This window comes from Oryx dammah, unplaced genomic scaffold (genome assembly GCF_014754425.2).
Source record: "Oryx dammah isolate SB20612 unplaced genomic scaffold, SCBI_Odam_1.1 HiC_scaffold_22, whole genome shotgun sequence".
In the NCBI taxonomy this organism is placed as follows: domain Eukaryota; kingdom Metazoa; phylum Chordata; class Mammalia; order Artiodactyla; family Bovidae; genus Oryx; species Oryx dammah.
The window spans coordinates 15,272,281-15,290,462 of NW_024070206.1; the positions used below are offsets into that span (position 1 = coordinate 15,272,281).

An 18,182-nucleotide genomic window follows, 5' to 3' on the forward strand; every position below is an offset into this window, starting at 1 on the left:
TTATAGATTTCATAGTCAGATAGTGAAGTGGTCAGTAGAAACCAACAGACCATAGATTTCTGAAATTGAGGACAGCAAAACATAATTAAAACCATAATGTGAATGCAATTGTGGGGAAGGGTGGTGGTGGTAGAAACAGTTAACAATTGTAAGTGATATGTGAAAATGCTGATTACTAGCACATGCCAGTTGATATTAACAGAATGTTGGAAAAATCTGATTTTACAGTCTATTTTAGATAGAGTTTTTATATGTTTGAGACTGACTGTTGGCTTATATCCTTTTTTTTTTCTTTCCTTTTAGAATATGGTTTCTAGTTTTAGGGTTTCTGAACTACAAGTGTTACTAGGCTTTGCCGGACGGAATAAAAGTGGACGTAAGCATGACCTCCTGATGAGGGCGTTGCATTTATTGAAGAGTGGCTGCAGCCCTGCGGTTCAGATTAAAATCCGAGAATTGTATAGACGCCGATACCCACGGACTCTCGAAGGCCTTTCTGATTTATCTGCAATCAAATCACCGGTTTTCAGTTTGGATGGTAGCTCCTCACCTGTAGAACCTGACTTGGCTGTGGCTGGAATCCACGCGTTGCCTTCCACTTCAGTTACGCCTCATTCTCCGTCCTCTCCTGTTGGCTCTGTGCTGCTTCAGGACACTAAACCCACGTTTGAGATGCAGCAGCCATCTCCCCCAATCCCTCCTGTCCATCCTGATGTGCAGTTAAAAAACTTGCCCTTTTATGATGTCCTTGATGTTCTCATCAAGCCCACGAGTTTAGGTAAGTGTTAGAGAAATCCGTTTCTTCTGGACAAGAGAGTAAATAAAGCAAGAAGGCTTCGACTGAATTGCTGTTAATATTATAAAGTCAAGGCATTAAAATGCCAAATGCTTAAATGTACAGGTAAATAGAAATACGGGCAACCATGACAAATCTGGCATAAAACTTAATTTGTTGATCAAACCTCCTTCTTATAGCTTAGAACTCAAATTGCTTCAGGGTGTATATGAACAGACACAAATCGTATTTATTGCTTGTGATTCTGCCTTTTGATATTTTTGCTGTTTTTACAGAGACTTAGTTTCTGTTCAACATAACTTTTAAAACTGTTTTTGCAAGAAATAAATCTTTTTTACTTAAATTTTTCTTAAAGTGACGATTTGCCACATATTTTAGCTTTTTGTTTAATAACCGGTGACTGCTCAGAAAATGTAATAAATTTTATATTATTAGACATTGATACACGTGACTCCAACAAATTTTTACCTCAGCTGATGACTTCTGTGCTGTAATGGCATAATTTCCTCCTGGCTAATGAAATTTATTTACAGAGGTCTTTGAATTTGTTCATAAATTGTTTGGGAAATGACATTTCATAGTCAGGCTGGGAGATCATTTTCCTGTCCATCCTAGGAAAAATGCTTTTCTGTTTCAAGTCATTTGAAAACTCTCAAATATATTAATATGCTTTTTCATTTTGTATAGGATTATACTTGGACATCTTGGTTGAGCTAGAAGGAAGTTTTGAGGTTAATGGGGTCAATATTGGCCTGACAGTGGTAGGCTCCTTAGGTTGTTTTGTTTAGCCCAGCTGAACCAGGCAGGTAGAATAATGTAGTTTATCCCTTCATTACATTCATTCTGAAAGAAGGATTCTATATTCATGTTTTTTTGTTCATAAAAGTCTTGTGAGTAGAATTATTGCATCATAGAGTAAGGACTCTTGATAACATTGTGTTAGATTAGTTTCCAGTACAGCTGTGCGAGTTTGAATTCCACACAACGAGAGACTGTCTCTCACTGCAGTTTTTCTTCCAGTTCGTATCTTGTTTAGATTTTTCGTTTCTCAAATTAATAACTGGAACAAACATTTAAAATATGTATTACCTAACTGTTTCTTTTATGGTTTTACTTTCATTTTTAACTTCTTTTTAAACCAGGTTCCTTTATCTTGTTAAAATGTTTCCATAATTTATTTCTCCTTTTTTCATGGCTTTTGATTTGTGTCAGTGTACATATAGTATCATGGTTCGTTCACATGTTTCTTAGCAATCACCACAAAATTATTTCTCTGTGTTTAGAGAAGGATTCAAACTAGTAGTGTGTGTAGGTGACCCTACCTCCAGGGACTCCTCAGGAATATGCTTAAAGGCAGGACTGAGAAGAATAGGCCATCTGGGTTCCTGGTTCCAGTGGAAGGGTGAGTGCCTGGAAGGAAGATGACTGGAGATGGAGAAAAGACGCAGCAAGGTGTCTTCTCTGGCCCTGGCGTCAGTGGGGCACCAGGCGGCGAACTCTGAAGAGGCTTCATGGAGTGCTTCACGTTTAGTGCTTTTCCTGTGTTCAGAACAGAAATAGGAATTTTGTTACTTTTCCATGTTCTTTGTAAGTTTTTCTTTGATTAACCTCAGTAAGGTTAAAGGAAGGTAGTAGGCTTTTTATAAATTTACTAAGATTTTTCTATCTCGTGTGACTTAATGATGTTAATAATACTGGAGGCATTTTGTGTTGAGTGATTAAGAAGAAAACCAGCCTTTTGCTCATAGTTTACATTAGAATGTAAGAAATACATATAACCTTGGGACTTATAAAATAATCTTTTGCTCTTGAGCTAAAAAATTGTCAATGCATGTATTTTTCAGGAGTCCTGCTTATTCATTGTTTCTGTAAACTTTATAAACTGATTTCTTGTTTTAAAACAAGCCTTAAACATTTTCTTATCCTGCTTTCCCTAAGAAAGAAAAGAAAAACAATTTTCTTAATGTATATTCTTAGATTGATAAAACAGTGATCTAAAAAAGGCTAGTTTCATACTGTCTAAAGCAATGCAGTGACATTCAGGAATTGCTTTTAAGTTTTAATGATTTGGTTATAGAATATTGAAAATACTTATAAAAATAAAAATTTGGGGTAAATCCATTTATTTGGAACACTATTATGGAGAAACCTACTTATATTTGGGAAATGAGAAGTAGAAAGCCTTATGAATTGAAAGAGATCCAAAACCGTATTTCAGAGCACATGTTCTTGGCGTCCATCAGCCAGTCTGTGTATACTTGATTTAATATATAGTTGATTAGATGATTTCTAAGCCATCAACATATTGTTGAGCAAGAATTAATTAACAACATGGGAAAGACTGGAAGAGCCCTCATAGGAAAAAAAAGCCAACTGAAAAGTCAAAAAATGTTCCAAAACCTCTTGGGAACTGATAGCCCCTTAGTATTGAGGGATTCACTGTTACAGCAAGGTGCATCTGTAGATGCCAAACAAAACTATCATGATAAAAGAAGATATGTTAGTGTATAGTTTTGCAATTTGGTATTATTTCTATTAAAATTATTTCAATAAAATTAGCATTTAAAATGATAGATTATTGCATCTAGAAAGTGTGAGTGTATACAGTAATACTATGTGAATTTCTCTGTAGCTGAGGTTTTATTGTAACAAATGAATTATCCCCTAATCTGAAAACAAATTAATAAAATTTCTCTTCTCCCTTAAATAGCTATTCTCATTTGCTTTTGCTTTCACTGGCAGTATTTTTGTCTTTTTTTTTTCTATTTTCTGTTTCTTTTTTTTTTTCTTTTGATGATGAAGTTCTTTCTCGTTAAAAAAATTTGTGTATATTCAGTCTGTATAAAAGAATATATTAAAGACATTGTTATAAAGAATATCTATGAATGAAAACCTGTGAAACCACTACCCTTTTTTTAGGAAAGGAACATTGCCAGTATCTTTGAAACCTTCTTGCCTTTGAGTTAAATCACTGTTCTGGATTTTGTGTTTCCTCTTGCTTGTTTTACCATATATGTGTGAGAAAAAGTAATGTTCAATTAACTTGGTTTTGAAATGTATATGTGGTATACTGTGTACATATTCACATGTTGATGTGTCGAATTGTTTAGTATTTTATGAAATACCTTCAAAGTATTGAGTCTTTGATTCCTTAAAGTTTCTTCACTTTGTTTTTCAGTTTACAAAAGTAATTTATGCTCGTAATTGATAACTTCAGACATGGAAGTATAACACAAAGGGAAAGTCCCTCATAGCCACAGTTATTACTCAGCTAGAGTCATTATCAGTAATTAACTGTTTCTCTGGCATATTATGTCATCTTTTTTTCTCATTAAAAAATTTCTCATTTTTCTTTATTAAAAAAGCGCTTTCTAACCACAGAGCCCACTGTGCCTCTTTTCTGGTGGAGGGAGAAGGGCATTATTCTACTTGAATCTACTGGGAAAAGTATCTTCTGGAGTTCTGTGCTGTGACAATCTTAACTGTATTTCTTAGAAATAAATTATGCATCTGTAGATTATAGCAGGTCTGTTTTCTTGTAGATGTACCACAGCTGAACCAGTGTTCTGTTGATGTACGTTTTCAGTTGTTGTTTATTCAGAAGTATTTAGTGTATAACATGTCTTGGGCACTATTCTTGCAGTCTTAGAGCCATTGCTGCTGTGAGCATTTTTGCATATGTTTCTGAATACTTACACTGCATATTCACAAAGTGTAAATGCCTTGATGTGGATTTGTTGGGTCTGGGAGTATGATTGTGTAATATTTTGATATTCAGCTTTTGTAGAGAAGTTTGGCAGTTGCTTCAAAAGCATTCATTGTACCAGTTTCTACTTCAGTGATGTTTGAATGTGTTATTTTCCTTATACTTTATCTGCATTGTATTGTTGGTCTTTTAATCTTTGTAGTCTGGTAGGTACAGAGAAGGCAATGGCAACCCACTCCAGTACTCTTGCTTAGCAAATCCCATGGACGGAGGAGCCTGGTGGGCTGCAGTCCATGGGGTCGCTAGGAGTCGGACACGACTGAGCGATTTCACTTTCACTTTTCACTTTCATGCATTGGAGAAGGCAATGGCAACCCACTCCAGTGTTCTTGCCTGGAGAATCTCAGGGACGGGGGAGCCTAGCGGGCTGCCGTCTGTGTTGTCTCAGAGAGTCGGACATGACTGAAGCGACTTAGCAGTAGCAGCAGTCTGATAGGTGACAGAGTAATGAAGGTCAATATCTTTTCATAGTGTTAAATTTCTGAATATTAGGAAATACTCATTAAGCCTCTGGGTACAGTTAATAGTTAATGGACTTCCCTGATGGCTCAGTGGTAAAGAATCTACCTATAATGCAGGAGACGTGGCAGGAGCCATTGGTTTGATCCCTGGATCAGAAAGATACCCTGGAGAAGGGAATGAAAACCCATGCTAGTATTCTTGCTTGGGAAATCCCATGGACAGAGGAGCCTGGTAGACTAGTCCATGAGGTTGCTAAACAGTTGGACACAACTTGGCGAGTAAACAACAACAACAACAACAAAGTGATATGCACATTAATGTAAAGCCATTAAAATGTAATCTCATAACAAGTACATAATGAGGGTTTAATTTGGATATGGTCTTGTAGCCTAATTGTAGAGAAGTCAGAAGTATGGCGTGGGCTTTAGGAATTTTACTGTTTAGTTGGAGAGAGAATGTTAAGGTGAGGGGAAAGTAGCAAGCAATTATATGCTTGTGTGGTGAAACCCTATAATTTGTGAACCTAAAGCTCAAATACTGTATTGGCCTAATGAATGGAAAAGTTAATCAAGACTTCTTGCGAAGGTTAATCAAGACTTGTTGGAGTAAGAGTGATAACTTGAGGGAGCTTTGAAGAATGAATGTGCCTGCTCTGAATCGGTGGAGTTCATAGGAGAGTAGATACCAAGAAAGGAGAGATGTGAGTAGTCAAAGGAGTAGAAATAAAAATGGCTCAGTTCGGAGGCCTGACAGTGAAGAAACTGCTTTGGATAGAGCAGGACTTCAGGAGACATTGGACATGTAGATTTGCTAGGAAAGACATTCTTATGGAGGTTCTTATAAATAAGGGACTTTGGACATGGTTCATTCAGAGATAAGATGATCTTAGCATTTTTCAGCAGGGGAACGATGATGAAAAAGTTTTACAAAGGATGACCAACTCTGCACTGATGTTCTGATGAGGGACCGACCGAGAGGCACGGTTGCCCCCCCATTTGTACGAAGTGATTCTAGGTTTTGAGTAGGATAGGATGGTGATAGTGAAAATAGGGAGGAGGCAGTTGATAAGAGAATTAAAAAAGCAAAGCAAAACAATAGGACTTAATGAGTAGGTAGCAGGGATGAAGATGGAGGACGAAAGGCAAGGAAGGGAGTGATTTCTGTGATTGAACAATTGATAACAAGTCTCCTCACTTATAACTCTGAATTACAGCCACTGTTTTACAGGAAGCAGGAAAACTCAGCACTCTGCCCTCCCCAAATGATCTCTGTAGCAGATGAATTTATAGAATGAAAAGTATTTTAGTGTTAAACATCACTGATGATAATTAATATGATTGTTTTTGTAAAGATAAAATTATTTCAGTTGATTCAAGTTTGCTATATTATGTTTAAGTCTCATAAAATTGAACAATTTTGGTGTGTGCATAGGAGGATTATTTTTAAATGTTCTTGTAAAGCAATGTTTAGTGATAATTGTAACTGATTATTGAAATTTAGATGCGTATTCGGTCAAGTGTTCTTTGAAGGCATTCATTGTTTAAATGAGTACTAGAACATCATTGAATAATGGGTCAGTGTAAAACTATGAAAAGTTCTTTGTGAAGAAAATACATTTCAATTTTTAAAAATACACTTCTGAAGAATGACTTCATTAGATAATGTTTTTTAACTACATAATCTTCTGTATGTTGAAAATTATTTATGTCTTAACTCTCCCAACGTAGAAGTTTCAGAGTTTTAAATTTTTTCTCAAATGAATGCTCTGTGTATGTAATTGAGTATAAAGTGTTGAAAATAAAACACAGCAAAGAAAGAAACAAAAACTCCTGAGTCTTGACTAAAGTTCTCCTGGGGAGAGTTTTTTTACTTTCTCAGACTTTTCATTAGAAGATACTGTAGTCAAGGATGAAACGTAATTTTGAAGGGTTGTGTTATATTTTGATTATAATTAGAATATTATAATAAAGAAGGATAAATGCTTAAAATTGAACCTGCTTTACAGTGACCTTATTTTCATGATTCCAAGATGCATGTAGCTTAGTACTTTATTCTGGTGTATTTTAACAATAAAAATTTCAAAATTTGGCAGAGTCTTTATCAGAAGTACCTTGTTATTGTAGGTTCTTCTATTATTGAATTTGTTATTGGAATATTACCTTTCTTTTCTTTCCTCCCCAGTTCAAAGCAGTATTCAGCGGTTTCAAGAGAAGTTTTTTATTTTTGCTCTGACACCTCAGCAAGTTAGAGAGATTTGCATATCCAGGTAAGAGGAGTTTGGAATGTGTTTTCTGAGATGTTTGTGTCTTAGTCTGCTCTGCCTGCTCTAATAGAGTACCACAGATGGGGTGGCTTAAACAACAGAAATTTTTCCTCTCACATTTCAGGGGACTTGAAGTCCAAAACTGATTGACAGATTTGGTTTCTTCTGAGGCCTCTCTCCTTGGCTTGCATTGCAGGTGGCTGCCTTCTTGCTATGGCCTTCTTCACATGGCCTTTCCTCTGTGTGCCTGTGTGTTTCTGGTGTGTCTTCCTCTTCTTATAAGGACAGTAGTCCTGGTGGATTAAGGCTCCCCCATTGGGACCTCATTTAACCTTAATGACTTCTTTAAAGCTCCGACTTCATAGTCACATTGGGAGTTAGGGCTTTAGCATATGAATTTTGGGGGGACACAATTCTGTCCATAACAGTTGAGCCATTTCTCCTTAAGTAAGCATAATATACTTAGACTAAGGTTAGGCAAATATTTAATAAAATTTTGGAACCAGACATCCTGGAGTGTAAAGTCAAGTGGGTCGTAGGAAGCATCACTACTAACAAAGCTAATGGAGGTGATGAAATTCCAGTGAGCTATTTCAAATCCTAAAAGTTGATGCTGTTAAAGTGCCACACTCAATATGCCAGCAAATTTGGAAAACTCAGCAGTAGCCACAGGATTGGAAAAAGTCAGTTTTCATTCCAATCCCAAAGAAAGGGCAATGCCAAAGAATGTACAAACTGCCGCACGGTTGCACTCATTTCACATGCTCAGAATCCTTCAAGAGAGGCTTCAGCAGTATATGAAACGAGAACTTCCAGCTGTACAAGCTGGATTTACAAAAAGCAGAGGAACCAAAGATCAAATCGCCAACATCTGTTGGATCATAGAAAAAGCAGGAGAATTCTAGAAAAACATCTGCTTCATTGACTACACTAAAGCTTTTGACTGTGTAGATCAGAACGAACTGTGGAAAATTCTTAAAAGAGATGGGGATACCAGGCCACCTTACCTGCCTCCTGAGAAACCTGTATGCAGGTCAAGAAGCAACAGTTAGAACCAGACATGGAAAAACAGATTTGTTCCAAATTGGGAAAGGAATATGTCAAGGCTGTATATAGTCACCCTGCTTGTTTAACTTATATGCAGAGCACATCATGTGAAATTCCAGGCTGGATGAAGCACAAGCTAGAATTAAGATTGCTAGGAGAAATATCAGTAACCTCAGATATGCTGATGACACCACCCTTATGGCAGAAAGTGTAGAGGAATTAAAGAGCCCCTTGATGAAAGTGAAAGACGAGAGTGAAAAAGTTGGCTTAAAGCTCAGCATTCAGAAAATGAAGATCATGGCATGCAGTCCCATCACTTCATGGCAAACAGATGGGGAAACAATGGAAACAGTGACAGTTTATTTTCTTGGGCTCCCAAATCACTGCAGATGGTGACTGCAGCCATGAAATTAAAAGTTGCTTGCTCCTTGGAAGAAAGCAATGACAGCATATTAAAAAGCAGAGGCATTACTTTGCTGACAAAGGTCTGTCTAGTCAAAGCTATGGTTTTTCCAGTAGTTATATACATATGTGAGAGCTGGAGAATAAAATAGGCTGAGCACCGAAGAATTGATGCTTTTGAACTGTGATGTTGGAGAAGACTCTTGAGAGTCCCTTGGACTGCAAGGAGATCCAGCCAATCCATCCTAAAGGAGATCAGTCCTGGGTGTTCATTGGAAGGAAGGACTGATGAAGCTGAAGCTCCAATACTTTGGCCACCTCATGTGAAGAGCCGAAATCATTGGAAAAGACCCTGATGCTGGAAAGGATTGGAGAAGGGGGACGACAGAGGATGAGGTGGTTGGATGGCATCACCGACTTGGTGGACGTGAGTTTGAGCAAGCTCCGGGAGATGGTGGAGGACAGGGAGGCAGGGGTGCTGCTCTCCATGGGGTCGCAGAGAGTCGGACACTGAATGACTGAACAACAATTAGAAAAACATTTTAATTTTTTAATAAAACCCCTTTGAATTACTTTTTGTCACTTCTGGCAGAAAATTTTTTTTAATGAAAAATTTATTCCAAATATAGCAACATAAAAAAGAATTTGTGTTAACAGCCCCAAAGATAGAATGACATAAAATTCATCATCTGGAGGCTTTTTTATATTGAGTGTGGACATTAATATTTGTTCTGGGATAACATAAATTAGAGGACCATTCTCAGGTGTATGGTTACCTGGACCAAAAAAATTAGCAGAAATCTGAAAACAATTATGAAAAGTACTCTGAGCTATGCCATTTCAAAAAAAATAGGATAAACTTAAACATATTTATTAAGAGCAATGAACTAAAAAGAGATAGGAAAGAAAAGGAAATCTGTACTATATACTTTTCCAATTAAATACATAGTCATCTTTGGTGTTAATATATTATTTATAAGACTTTAAAAAGATTTAGCCTAAAAAAACAGGCTCCTGGAGGTTAAATGATATTCTGGGATTGTAGAATTAAAATTTGGAACCCAGAATTGAGCCAGTTAGAGGTCTATTTGCATCCTTTCAAAAAGCTCTTCATTAGAACACTTATTTTCTGTGAGATGTTAATACAAGTTTTAAAAAAATAAAGGTCCTATAGTTAGGTTTTGGAAATTCTGAATTCAAGGTAGTTTCAAAAGTTCTTAAAGCCAGACTTTTCAGTCTTTCTTATGTTAATGTGCATTCTCAGTCTCCTAAGATGGTGGATCAGAATTTATAGATTTCTCTTAAACATCCTAACATCTTGAAGATGCACACAGTGTTGTTAGGTGGAATAGTATGGGATACAACTTTAGATTCTTGCACTGATCCCATCACTGCTCTCAACAAAGCCTCAGAATAATTTTATACCTTGACTTAGTAAAATTTGAGCTCCCCAGAAGGGGACCAAATATTGAAGAGTAAAAGAAAAAAAGGGACAGTAGTAAAGATTGTTTCAAAGACCCAATATCCAAGTAATAGGGGTTTTGGAAAATTTAGAGAAGGAAATTATCAAAGAAGTAAAATGAATGTACATGTTCATTAGGGGCAAGACATTGCAGGAAATTTTTATATTGGAAGTACAAGCTTGGGAGTATTAATAAACCAACTAAGAAATGAATAGGGTAAATTAAAAGTTATATTTTATATGCCAAGCCATATCACTATTATATGGTTTTGTTTGTATTCACTGATGATCCCTTGCTTGAGAACATTTACCAAGGGTTTGTTAGCTACAAAGCATTATATTACATGGCATGTCTCCTTTCGACAAGTTGTTTGCAGTCTACCTAGTTAATGAACTGGCTTATATACATAAAATGATTGTTGGCATTACAGGGTGTCACATGGAAAGAATCAATGCAATAATGACAAATAAGAGCTGATTTATAGATGGAGGAGATTACCACAAGCTGCTTTAGGGTGTTGTGTTGTCCTTTGACTTAGGGAGGTTATTTAGTCAGTAGGTTTCAAGATACATTTTTAAGTGAACAAATCAAAGCATGTACAATTAGCCTTAAAAGGGGCCTCCCTGGTTGCTCAGCTGGTAAAGAATCCTCCTGCAGTGCAGGAAACCTCAGTTCAATTCCTGAGTGGGGGAGATCCCCTGGAGAAGGAAATGGCAACCCACTCCAGTATTTTTGCCTAGAGAATCCCATAGACAGAGGAGCCTGGGGGGCTACAGTCCATGGGGTCGCAAAGAGTCAGACACGACTAAGTGACTAAGCACACACACTGTCTTAAAAAGGCATGTGTGTAATTTGCTTAAGTGTATAGCATATGTCTGGACAAATGTGATAAGTTGCCTCTGGAGAAGGGAATCCCGTGGCCGTGGTCCAAGTTGAGGGAGTTTTTTCACTTTACATCTTTTTTTCTGTATCTTTTTGAAGTTTGAACTGTGTGAATGTTATTAGTCAAAAAATGAATAATTATTTTCAATAAAAATTTTAAATCATGGATGTTCAATCATCTGTCTCCAGGATGGATGGTAGTGATGGTATAGTATAAATATATGTAAAGCCACAAAACTGTACACTTTAAGATGGCTAACATGATAAAGCTCAGCTTTCTTTATAATCCAGCTATCACATCCATACCTGACTACTGGAAAAACCATAGCCTTGACTAGATGGACTTTTGTTGGCAAAGTATTATCTCTCCTTTTTAATATGCTGTCTAGGTTGGTTGTAACTTTTCTTCCAAGTCCCAGTTGTGGGAAGGACACATTCTCTTAGGAGCTCTGATTCTACCCTTACAGTACTTTCTACCACTTTGAAAAAGAGTGGTTCATTTGACTCTGTTAGCATATTACACATTCCGGATTTGGATAATTATGCTTCTTGTGGTATCATGTAACTTCTATCCTTATGGTTCTCAAATTTCGCTGTGTATTAGAATCAACTGGGGAGCTTTTAAGATTCCAGATACCTAGATTTCATTCATATCAATTAAATTTGAATCTCTGAAAACAGAAGCCAGCAGCAGTAGTTTTTAAAGCTCCCCAGGCGTTTCCAGTTTGCAGCAAATTTGAAAACTGCGGTGCCTCCATATGACCCTTTTGCTTACAGTGGTGATAAGGTCTAAACCAGAGGCTTGAATACATTCAGGTTTGGGTTGTTTTTTTCTGTTACATCTTGTGAAGACTGATCCGTGACTTCAGCTTTGTTTCTGGCTGTAGCACTACTCCTTCGTTGGGCACCACTGCCTCTGCAGTCCTCCTGTCTCCGTTTCTCTCGCATGGTCCCCAAGTCAAGGTGTGATTCTCTCCTCACTGCTCTGTGATAGTATCCATGAATGTGCTTTTTTCTTTTCTTTCTTAAATTAGCTGGCTTCAAAGAGATTTTTGCTTAGTAAATGTTTCTTCCTGTTGCCTACTCCATTAATGGTGTGGGATCTGCCTGAGCAGAGGCCTCTTTATATTATCCCACGTTTCATCTGCCACATCCTTGCAGTTTGCTACTCATCCTTCTTTTGTGTCTCTTTCAGGATTTAAAAGTTGAATCAACTCTATCCTTAGGAAGCTAGCATAGTCTTTAGAGTTCATACTGATTGAAATGTGAATTCTGGCTTAACCACTTATGTCTATATACCCCTGGGTAGGTTACTAAAGCCTACTGAATCTTAATTTGCTCAGCATGTAAAGTTGAAGAAACAATCACTGTCTCAGTGACTGGTGGCTGAATGCTGTTTATCCTGGTGCAGAGCATCACCATCTGTCCAGCTGCACCATTCTCAACCCTGGGCACCATGCTTGGCGCTCCCTGCTCCTTATCCTGCCTCCTTATATCCAGTCAGTCATTTAGTCCTATCAGTTTTTATCCCTGAATGTCATATTCTGTGATATTTATGTTTAAATAACTTTGAAGCATTCATTTTCTGCCTATACAAGTGTAATGATCTCCTAACTCTCCCAGCTGACCAACTGATCTTTCTAAAGCCCATTCAGTCTTGTCTTCTTTGTGCTTAAAAACCCTGTGCAAAAAAGTGTGTTAGTCACTCAGTCGTGTCTGACTCTTTGTGACCCCATGGACTGTAGCCTGCCAGGCTCTTTTTTCAGTGGAATTCTCCAGGCAAGAGTACTGCAGTGGGTAGCCATTCCTTTCTCCAGGGAATCTTCCCGTCCTAGCAGTCAAACTGGTCTCCTGCATGGCAGGCAGATTCTTTACCATCTGAGCCCACAGGGAAGCCCTCAGTGATGCCGTCTGAAGTCCGCACTCCAGATTCTTTTCCATTGTAGGGTGTTACAAGATACCAAATATGGTTCCTCGTGCTATACTTTAAATCTTTGTTGTTTATCTCTTCTATATATATGGTGGTATATTTAATCCCATACTCCTGATTTAGCCTTTCCCCTAGCTCCCTTTCCCTTTTGGTAGCCATCAGTTTTTCTTTTCCTAAGTCTGTGTTTTCTGTTTTGTAAACAGGTTCATTTATATTACTTTTTAGATAAGTGATATATAATATTTATCTTTTTCTAATTTATTTCACTTAAAAGTAAATGTTTCTTTACTTGGTCCTCCCAGTGTTGCTGTAAATGGCATTATTTTATTCTTATTTGTGACTTATATTCTATTGTATGTGCATATTTTTATCCATTCATCTGTTAATGGACACTTTGCTTATTTTCATGTCTTACTGTTGTAAATTATGCTGTGAATATTGGGGTGCATGTATTTTTTTGAATTACAGTTTTTGTCTCTTCTGGATATATACTTGAGGGTGGAATTGCTGGATCATGTGGTAACTCTGATTTTTAGTGGAACTTCCATATTGTTCTCCATAGTGGTTGCACCAGTTTGCATTCCCACCAACAGTGTAGGAGGGTTCCTTTTCCTCCATACCCTCTCCAGCATATGTTATTTGTGTACTCTTTGATTGTGGCCATTCTGACGCATGTGCGGTGATAACTCATTGTAGTGTGTTGGTTTGCATTTCTCTGATGATTAACAATGTTGAGCATCTTTTCATGTGCCTGATGGTCACTTGCATTTCTGTTTTGGGAAAATGGCTATTCAGTTCTGTTAATTGGGTTGTTTATTTTCTTGATGTTGTATGAGCTGTTTATATATGTTGATGTTGATCCCTTATCAGATACATTATCTGCAGATCTTTTCTACGATTCCATGGATTGTCTTTTTGTTTTGTAGATAGTTTCCTTTGCTGTGCAAAAGTCTTTACATTTGATGAGGTCCCATTTGTTTATTTTTGCTTCCTTTTCCATGTTAGAAAAATGTTCAGCTGTTATGTCTTCAAATATGTTCCCAGGCCCTTTCTCTCTTCTCCTTCTGGGGGCCCCTGTGAATTATTAGTGCATTTGATGTCCTAGAGGTCTCTCAAACTGTCCTCATTTCTTTTCATTCTTTTTTTCTTCCTTACTCTGCTTGGCAAACCTGAATCATGTTTTAAGGGCCAGTTCAAGTCTGACCTCTTCTGTGATGCCTTTCCACGTTTCCCCAAATATATCCTTTGTCTCTCACTGTACCACTCTCATGAACTTATTTTCTATTAAACATTTATTTGACTGCTTGAATTTACAAACTTCTGAATGAAACCAACATCTCTTACTCATTGTTGTATTCTCAAGGCCTGTTATATAGTGTGTGGCGTCTAGGAAACACCTTTATGTCTAATGAATGAGTTCAACGTGTGAAAGTTCGTAGAGCAGTTACTGGCAGAAAATGTCAGAAGATGCTTAGTCATCACTTGTCATTTTTGTGAAGATATATAACACATTGTATTTCCCATTTGATATTAATTTTCCTTAGTAGAATGAAGCATCAGTCCTCAGTGAACTATGCAAACCTTTATAAGTGTTCTCCCATCTATCTTTCTAGGTTAGTCTTTTAAACATTGTGTTCCCAACCTAGCAAGCATTGGCCATGCTTTCCTTTTGTTGAGTATCACCTCACTAGTGAAGCCACTGTTTCTGATGGAAATATGTCTCTCTTAAGTGTAGATAGAACCACTGCTGTCCAAATGCTTTTCTAATTTGTTCAGACTAATTGTGGAAATTGCCTTGAACTTTTCAAGACCAGGCTTCCCTGGTGGCTCAGAGGTTAAAGCGTCTGTCTGCAATGCGGGAGACCTGGGTTCGATCCCTGGGTCGGGGAGATTCCCTGGAGAAGGAAATGGCAACCCACTCCAGTATTCTTGCCTGGAGAATCCCACGGATGGAGGAGCCTGGTGGACTACAGTCTGTGGGGTCGCAAAGAGTCGGACAAGACTGAGTGACTTCACTTGGTTCACTTCAAGACAAAATAGAATTTCCCTCTTTTCTGTAATAGTTATTTTACATAGTATACTATAATACCATATTATTTTAGTTGTATATATTTGCTACCTACAGCATATGAGACTTTTGAAAGCAAATATCATGTTTTATTTATCTTTGATGCTCCAGCACCCAGACTTTGCAGTGTTTTTTGATTTTAATGAGCAGAATGATACGAGTTACTCACAAGAGGTCAGTGTTGTCTAGGATATTGTGAATAGACATCTGAGAAACGTGGATTACTACTGGCAGGGGAAACATAGTTAACAGTAATAGCAACCAGCTGCTCATGCGTGTTGAGTCTTCTTATATCGAGGCACTTCACATGTATTAACGCGTTTGTCACCACAGCTTCATGAGGTAGGTGCAGTCATTTTCCATCTTTAGCAGGTGTAAGCACAGAAAGGTTAAGTTGTTTGCCCAAGGTCCTTTGGTTTGGAACTGTAGAACTCAAGCTGGTGATTACTGTGCTTTATTGCCTTCCAGCGAACATAGAGAATTGGAAGCAGTTAGAAGGCTAGCCCTGTGGGAGCAAGGTGGAGGGCTGTGTGTACTCTCCAGACAGGACTCAGCTCTCATGATCTTCTCTTTGACACAGTCCAAGATTTATGACAATGGCTGAGGGCAAGATTTCTTAAACTGTAAAGCGGATACATATCACTTTGGGAACCTTGTTAGGATTCAGATTCTGATTCTGTAGGCCTGAGGTGGGGCCTGAGGCTCTGCATTTCTAACTAGGAAGCTCCCAAGTAGCTACAGTGCTGCTTCATTGTGGACTCCAGTTTGACTGACAAGAGTGTAGGAGTTTCACTGTCAGGGATATTTCATATGGGATTCTGTTAGGTTCTCATCTAGAAATACTGAGAGATTCTGTGTCCTTAATTGGGTGCATAGTTAGGAAGTTGCTGTGGCATAGAGGTTCTGAGACTCTGGACACCAGTTATTGATCCTAGATCTTATATTAGAATCCCCTGAGTTGTTGTAAAGACTGTTAATGCTCTGACTGTGCTTCAGAGCCAATAAGGATACCTGGTGAGTGGGCCTTTATGTTTAAAAAATGTTTGCAAGTGACTGGAATACTCAGCAAAGGTTTCAAAACCACTCTGAGCAAATTAATTCATCAGAGTCTTAGAACCTAATGTGCTCCTTTCCTGTTAACCAGATCTGTTGTCTGTTGAAATAAAAATGTATTGTGAAAGTTCCTTTGAATTGAAAATACTTTAAAATTGCTGTAAAGACAAGACTAAATGTTAAGCATATGAGGACTATCACTACAGTGTTTTGATTAAACCTTCTGCCATTGGTTAGGCTAATGTTCATTTTTTAAGCACTACAAATAAAAATAGCAATAATGCTTTTTTTCTGTTGAGCATATTTCTGTGAATTCTAGTTGTATTTTCCTAATCCATTTGTTTTTCTCTTTTCAACAGGGATTTTTTGCCAGGTGGTAGGAGAGATTATACAGTACAAGTTCAGCTTAGGTGAGTTTGCAGTTTTTCTGTTACTTTAATTTTATGCTTGCTAACTATATGCATATAGTCCTGAATTTGTAAAGTGTAAATTTGAGTACAATATTTAAGTTTTTTTTTTTTTTTTCTTTAATGCAGACTTTGCCTGGCAGAGACAAGTTGCCCTCAAGAAGATAACTATCCCAATAGTCTCTGTATAAAAGTGAACGGGAAGCTGTTTCCTTTGCCTGTAAGTTGCTTTTTATTCACCAGGCTTTTGCTTGTGAGTTTTTTATAATTACTAACAAGGCTTAAAAATTGTGACTACTAAGTGCCAGTGAACAGTCCCAGCATTAAATACTGTTTTCCATTAGAGAGATTCATGGCTTCTTGGGGAAGTGGCAGATTCCAGGTCTGTGGGAGATAGAAAAGATGAGCTTGAAGCATCTTGTTTCAGGAAGTAAGGAAGCTGTGAGAGATTCTTAAGATGATATTAAAAGGCATAGTAGCAGGGCAGGACTTGTAGGGAAGGGCATTCGGGCAGCATGTTGTAGTGGATGTCTGAATGAGCTGGGCCTTGGCCTTGGATGAGATGGTGAAAGTTAGAGGCTGCTGAGAACAACTGGACATGGTGATTGAGGATTCCAAGCTTGAGCCTTGATGGTGCACACCCTTGAGAGATGAAGTGGTGTTTGATTGACAGCCTGTTGAGAGAGAGGGAGAGACACACACACATTCTCTTCTCTCTCTCTCTCTAGCCTGTTTCTCTCTCTGTCTCTGTCTGTATATCCTGTTTCTGACCTGATAGACGTCAAATCTTAAAGTAAAAATTGTTGAACAGGAGTATGTGTCTGGCTTCACTGAGGTTTGAACTAAACTGCTAATTTGCTACAGCTGTGTGGCAGTAAAGCTGTAATCTCGATAGTAGTGGAGCATGGCCTGTTTTTCAGAGTGGTTATGTATCTTAACTGAAGAAGTGCTGTGAGAACAGTGATTCTACCATGATGCTAAGCTCCCATATTCAGCAAAGCAGAGACCATTTGACATGGAGATGAGGTGGCTGTTTAGCATTCCTGCTGAGTGCAAGATTTGGCTCTGAAATAAGTATATGAGCAACAGCTGTGAGCAGCTGAGCAAACCAGAAACACAGTCTAGAAATCTTAGCTCTACCAGGGCCAAGTGGTTGTAGTTGAACCCCAAAGTGACAATGGCCCGTGGCCAAGGCCAACCCCTGTACTCGAAGATCTGACTTATAGGTTATCCAGAGTCTCATTTCTGTCATATATGGCCTGTGGATTTAAAGACCTGAGAAATAGCCTGTTTCATGTATTTTATAGGGCTTGAACAGTACTGTACCACTGCCTGACTCTTTTTGAAGGATGTCTATAAGGCTGAAATCATGTGGGGATTAAAGGGGAAATTTCAGAGGCTGAGTAGATACGGTTGGGAAGGAATGCGTACATGGTCTTGTGCGTGTTCAAAACCTAGGGGACACATTTTGCCTCTTGGGTTTCTGGCTGTAAGCAACAGGAGATCTCAGGAGCTGTCTTTCATCTGGATGAATCATACAAAGATCTAAACCAGGGGAAGAAGCAGCCTCACTTGGAACTAAAGGATGCCACTGGGTCTCAGATGTGCAGCAGAGGAAACCCAGGATTTCGGAATGATAGCAC

The 18,182-nt window shown here is 38.1% G+C and overlaps 1 protein-coding gene across 8 annotated transcripts in view; it reads left to right on the forward strand.

Annotated features, from left to right (window-relative positions):
• PIAS2 (protein inhibitor of activated STAT 2) overlaps window positions 1–18,182 on the forward strand; it is a 99,126-nt gene that overhangs the window by 27,998 nt on the left and 52,946 nt on the right. For all 8 annotated transcript variants that reach the window (XM_040264536.1, XM_040264535.1, XM_040264540.1 and 5 more), the window contains 4 exons: window positions 304–778; window positions 7,206–7,290; window positions 16,492–16,542; window positions 16,669–16,759. In XM_040264536.1, coding sequence (XP_040120470.1) covers window positions 304–778; window positions 7,206–7,290; window positions 16,492–16,542; window positions 16,669–16,759 — 702 coding nt within the window. The remainder of the gene's footprint in view (window positions 1–303; window positions 779–7,205; window positions 7,291–16,491; window positions 16,543–16,668; window positions 16,760–18,182) is intronic.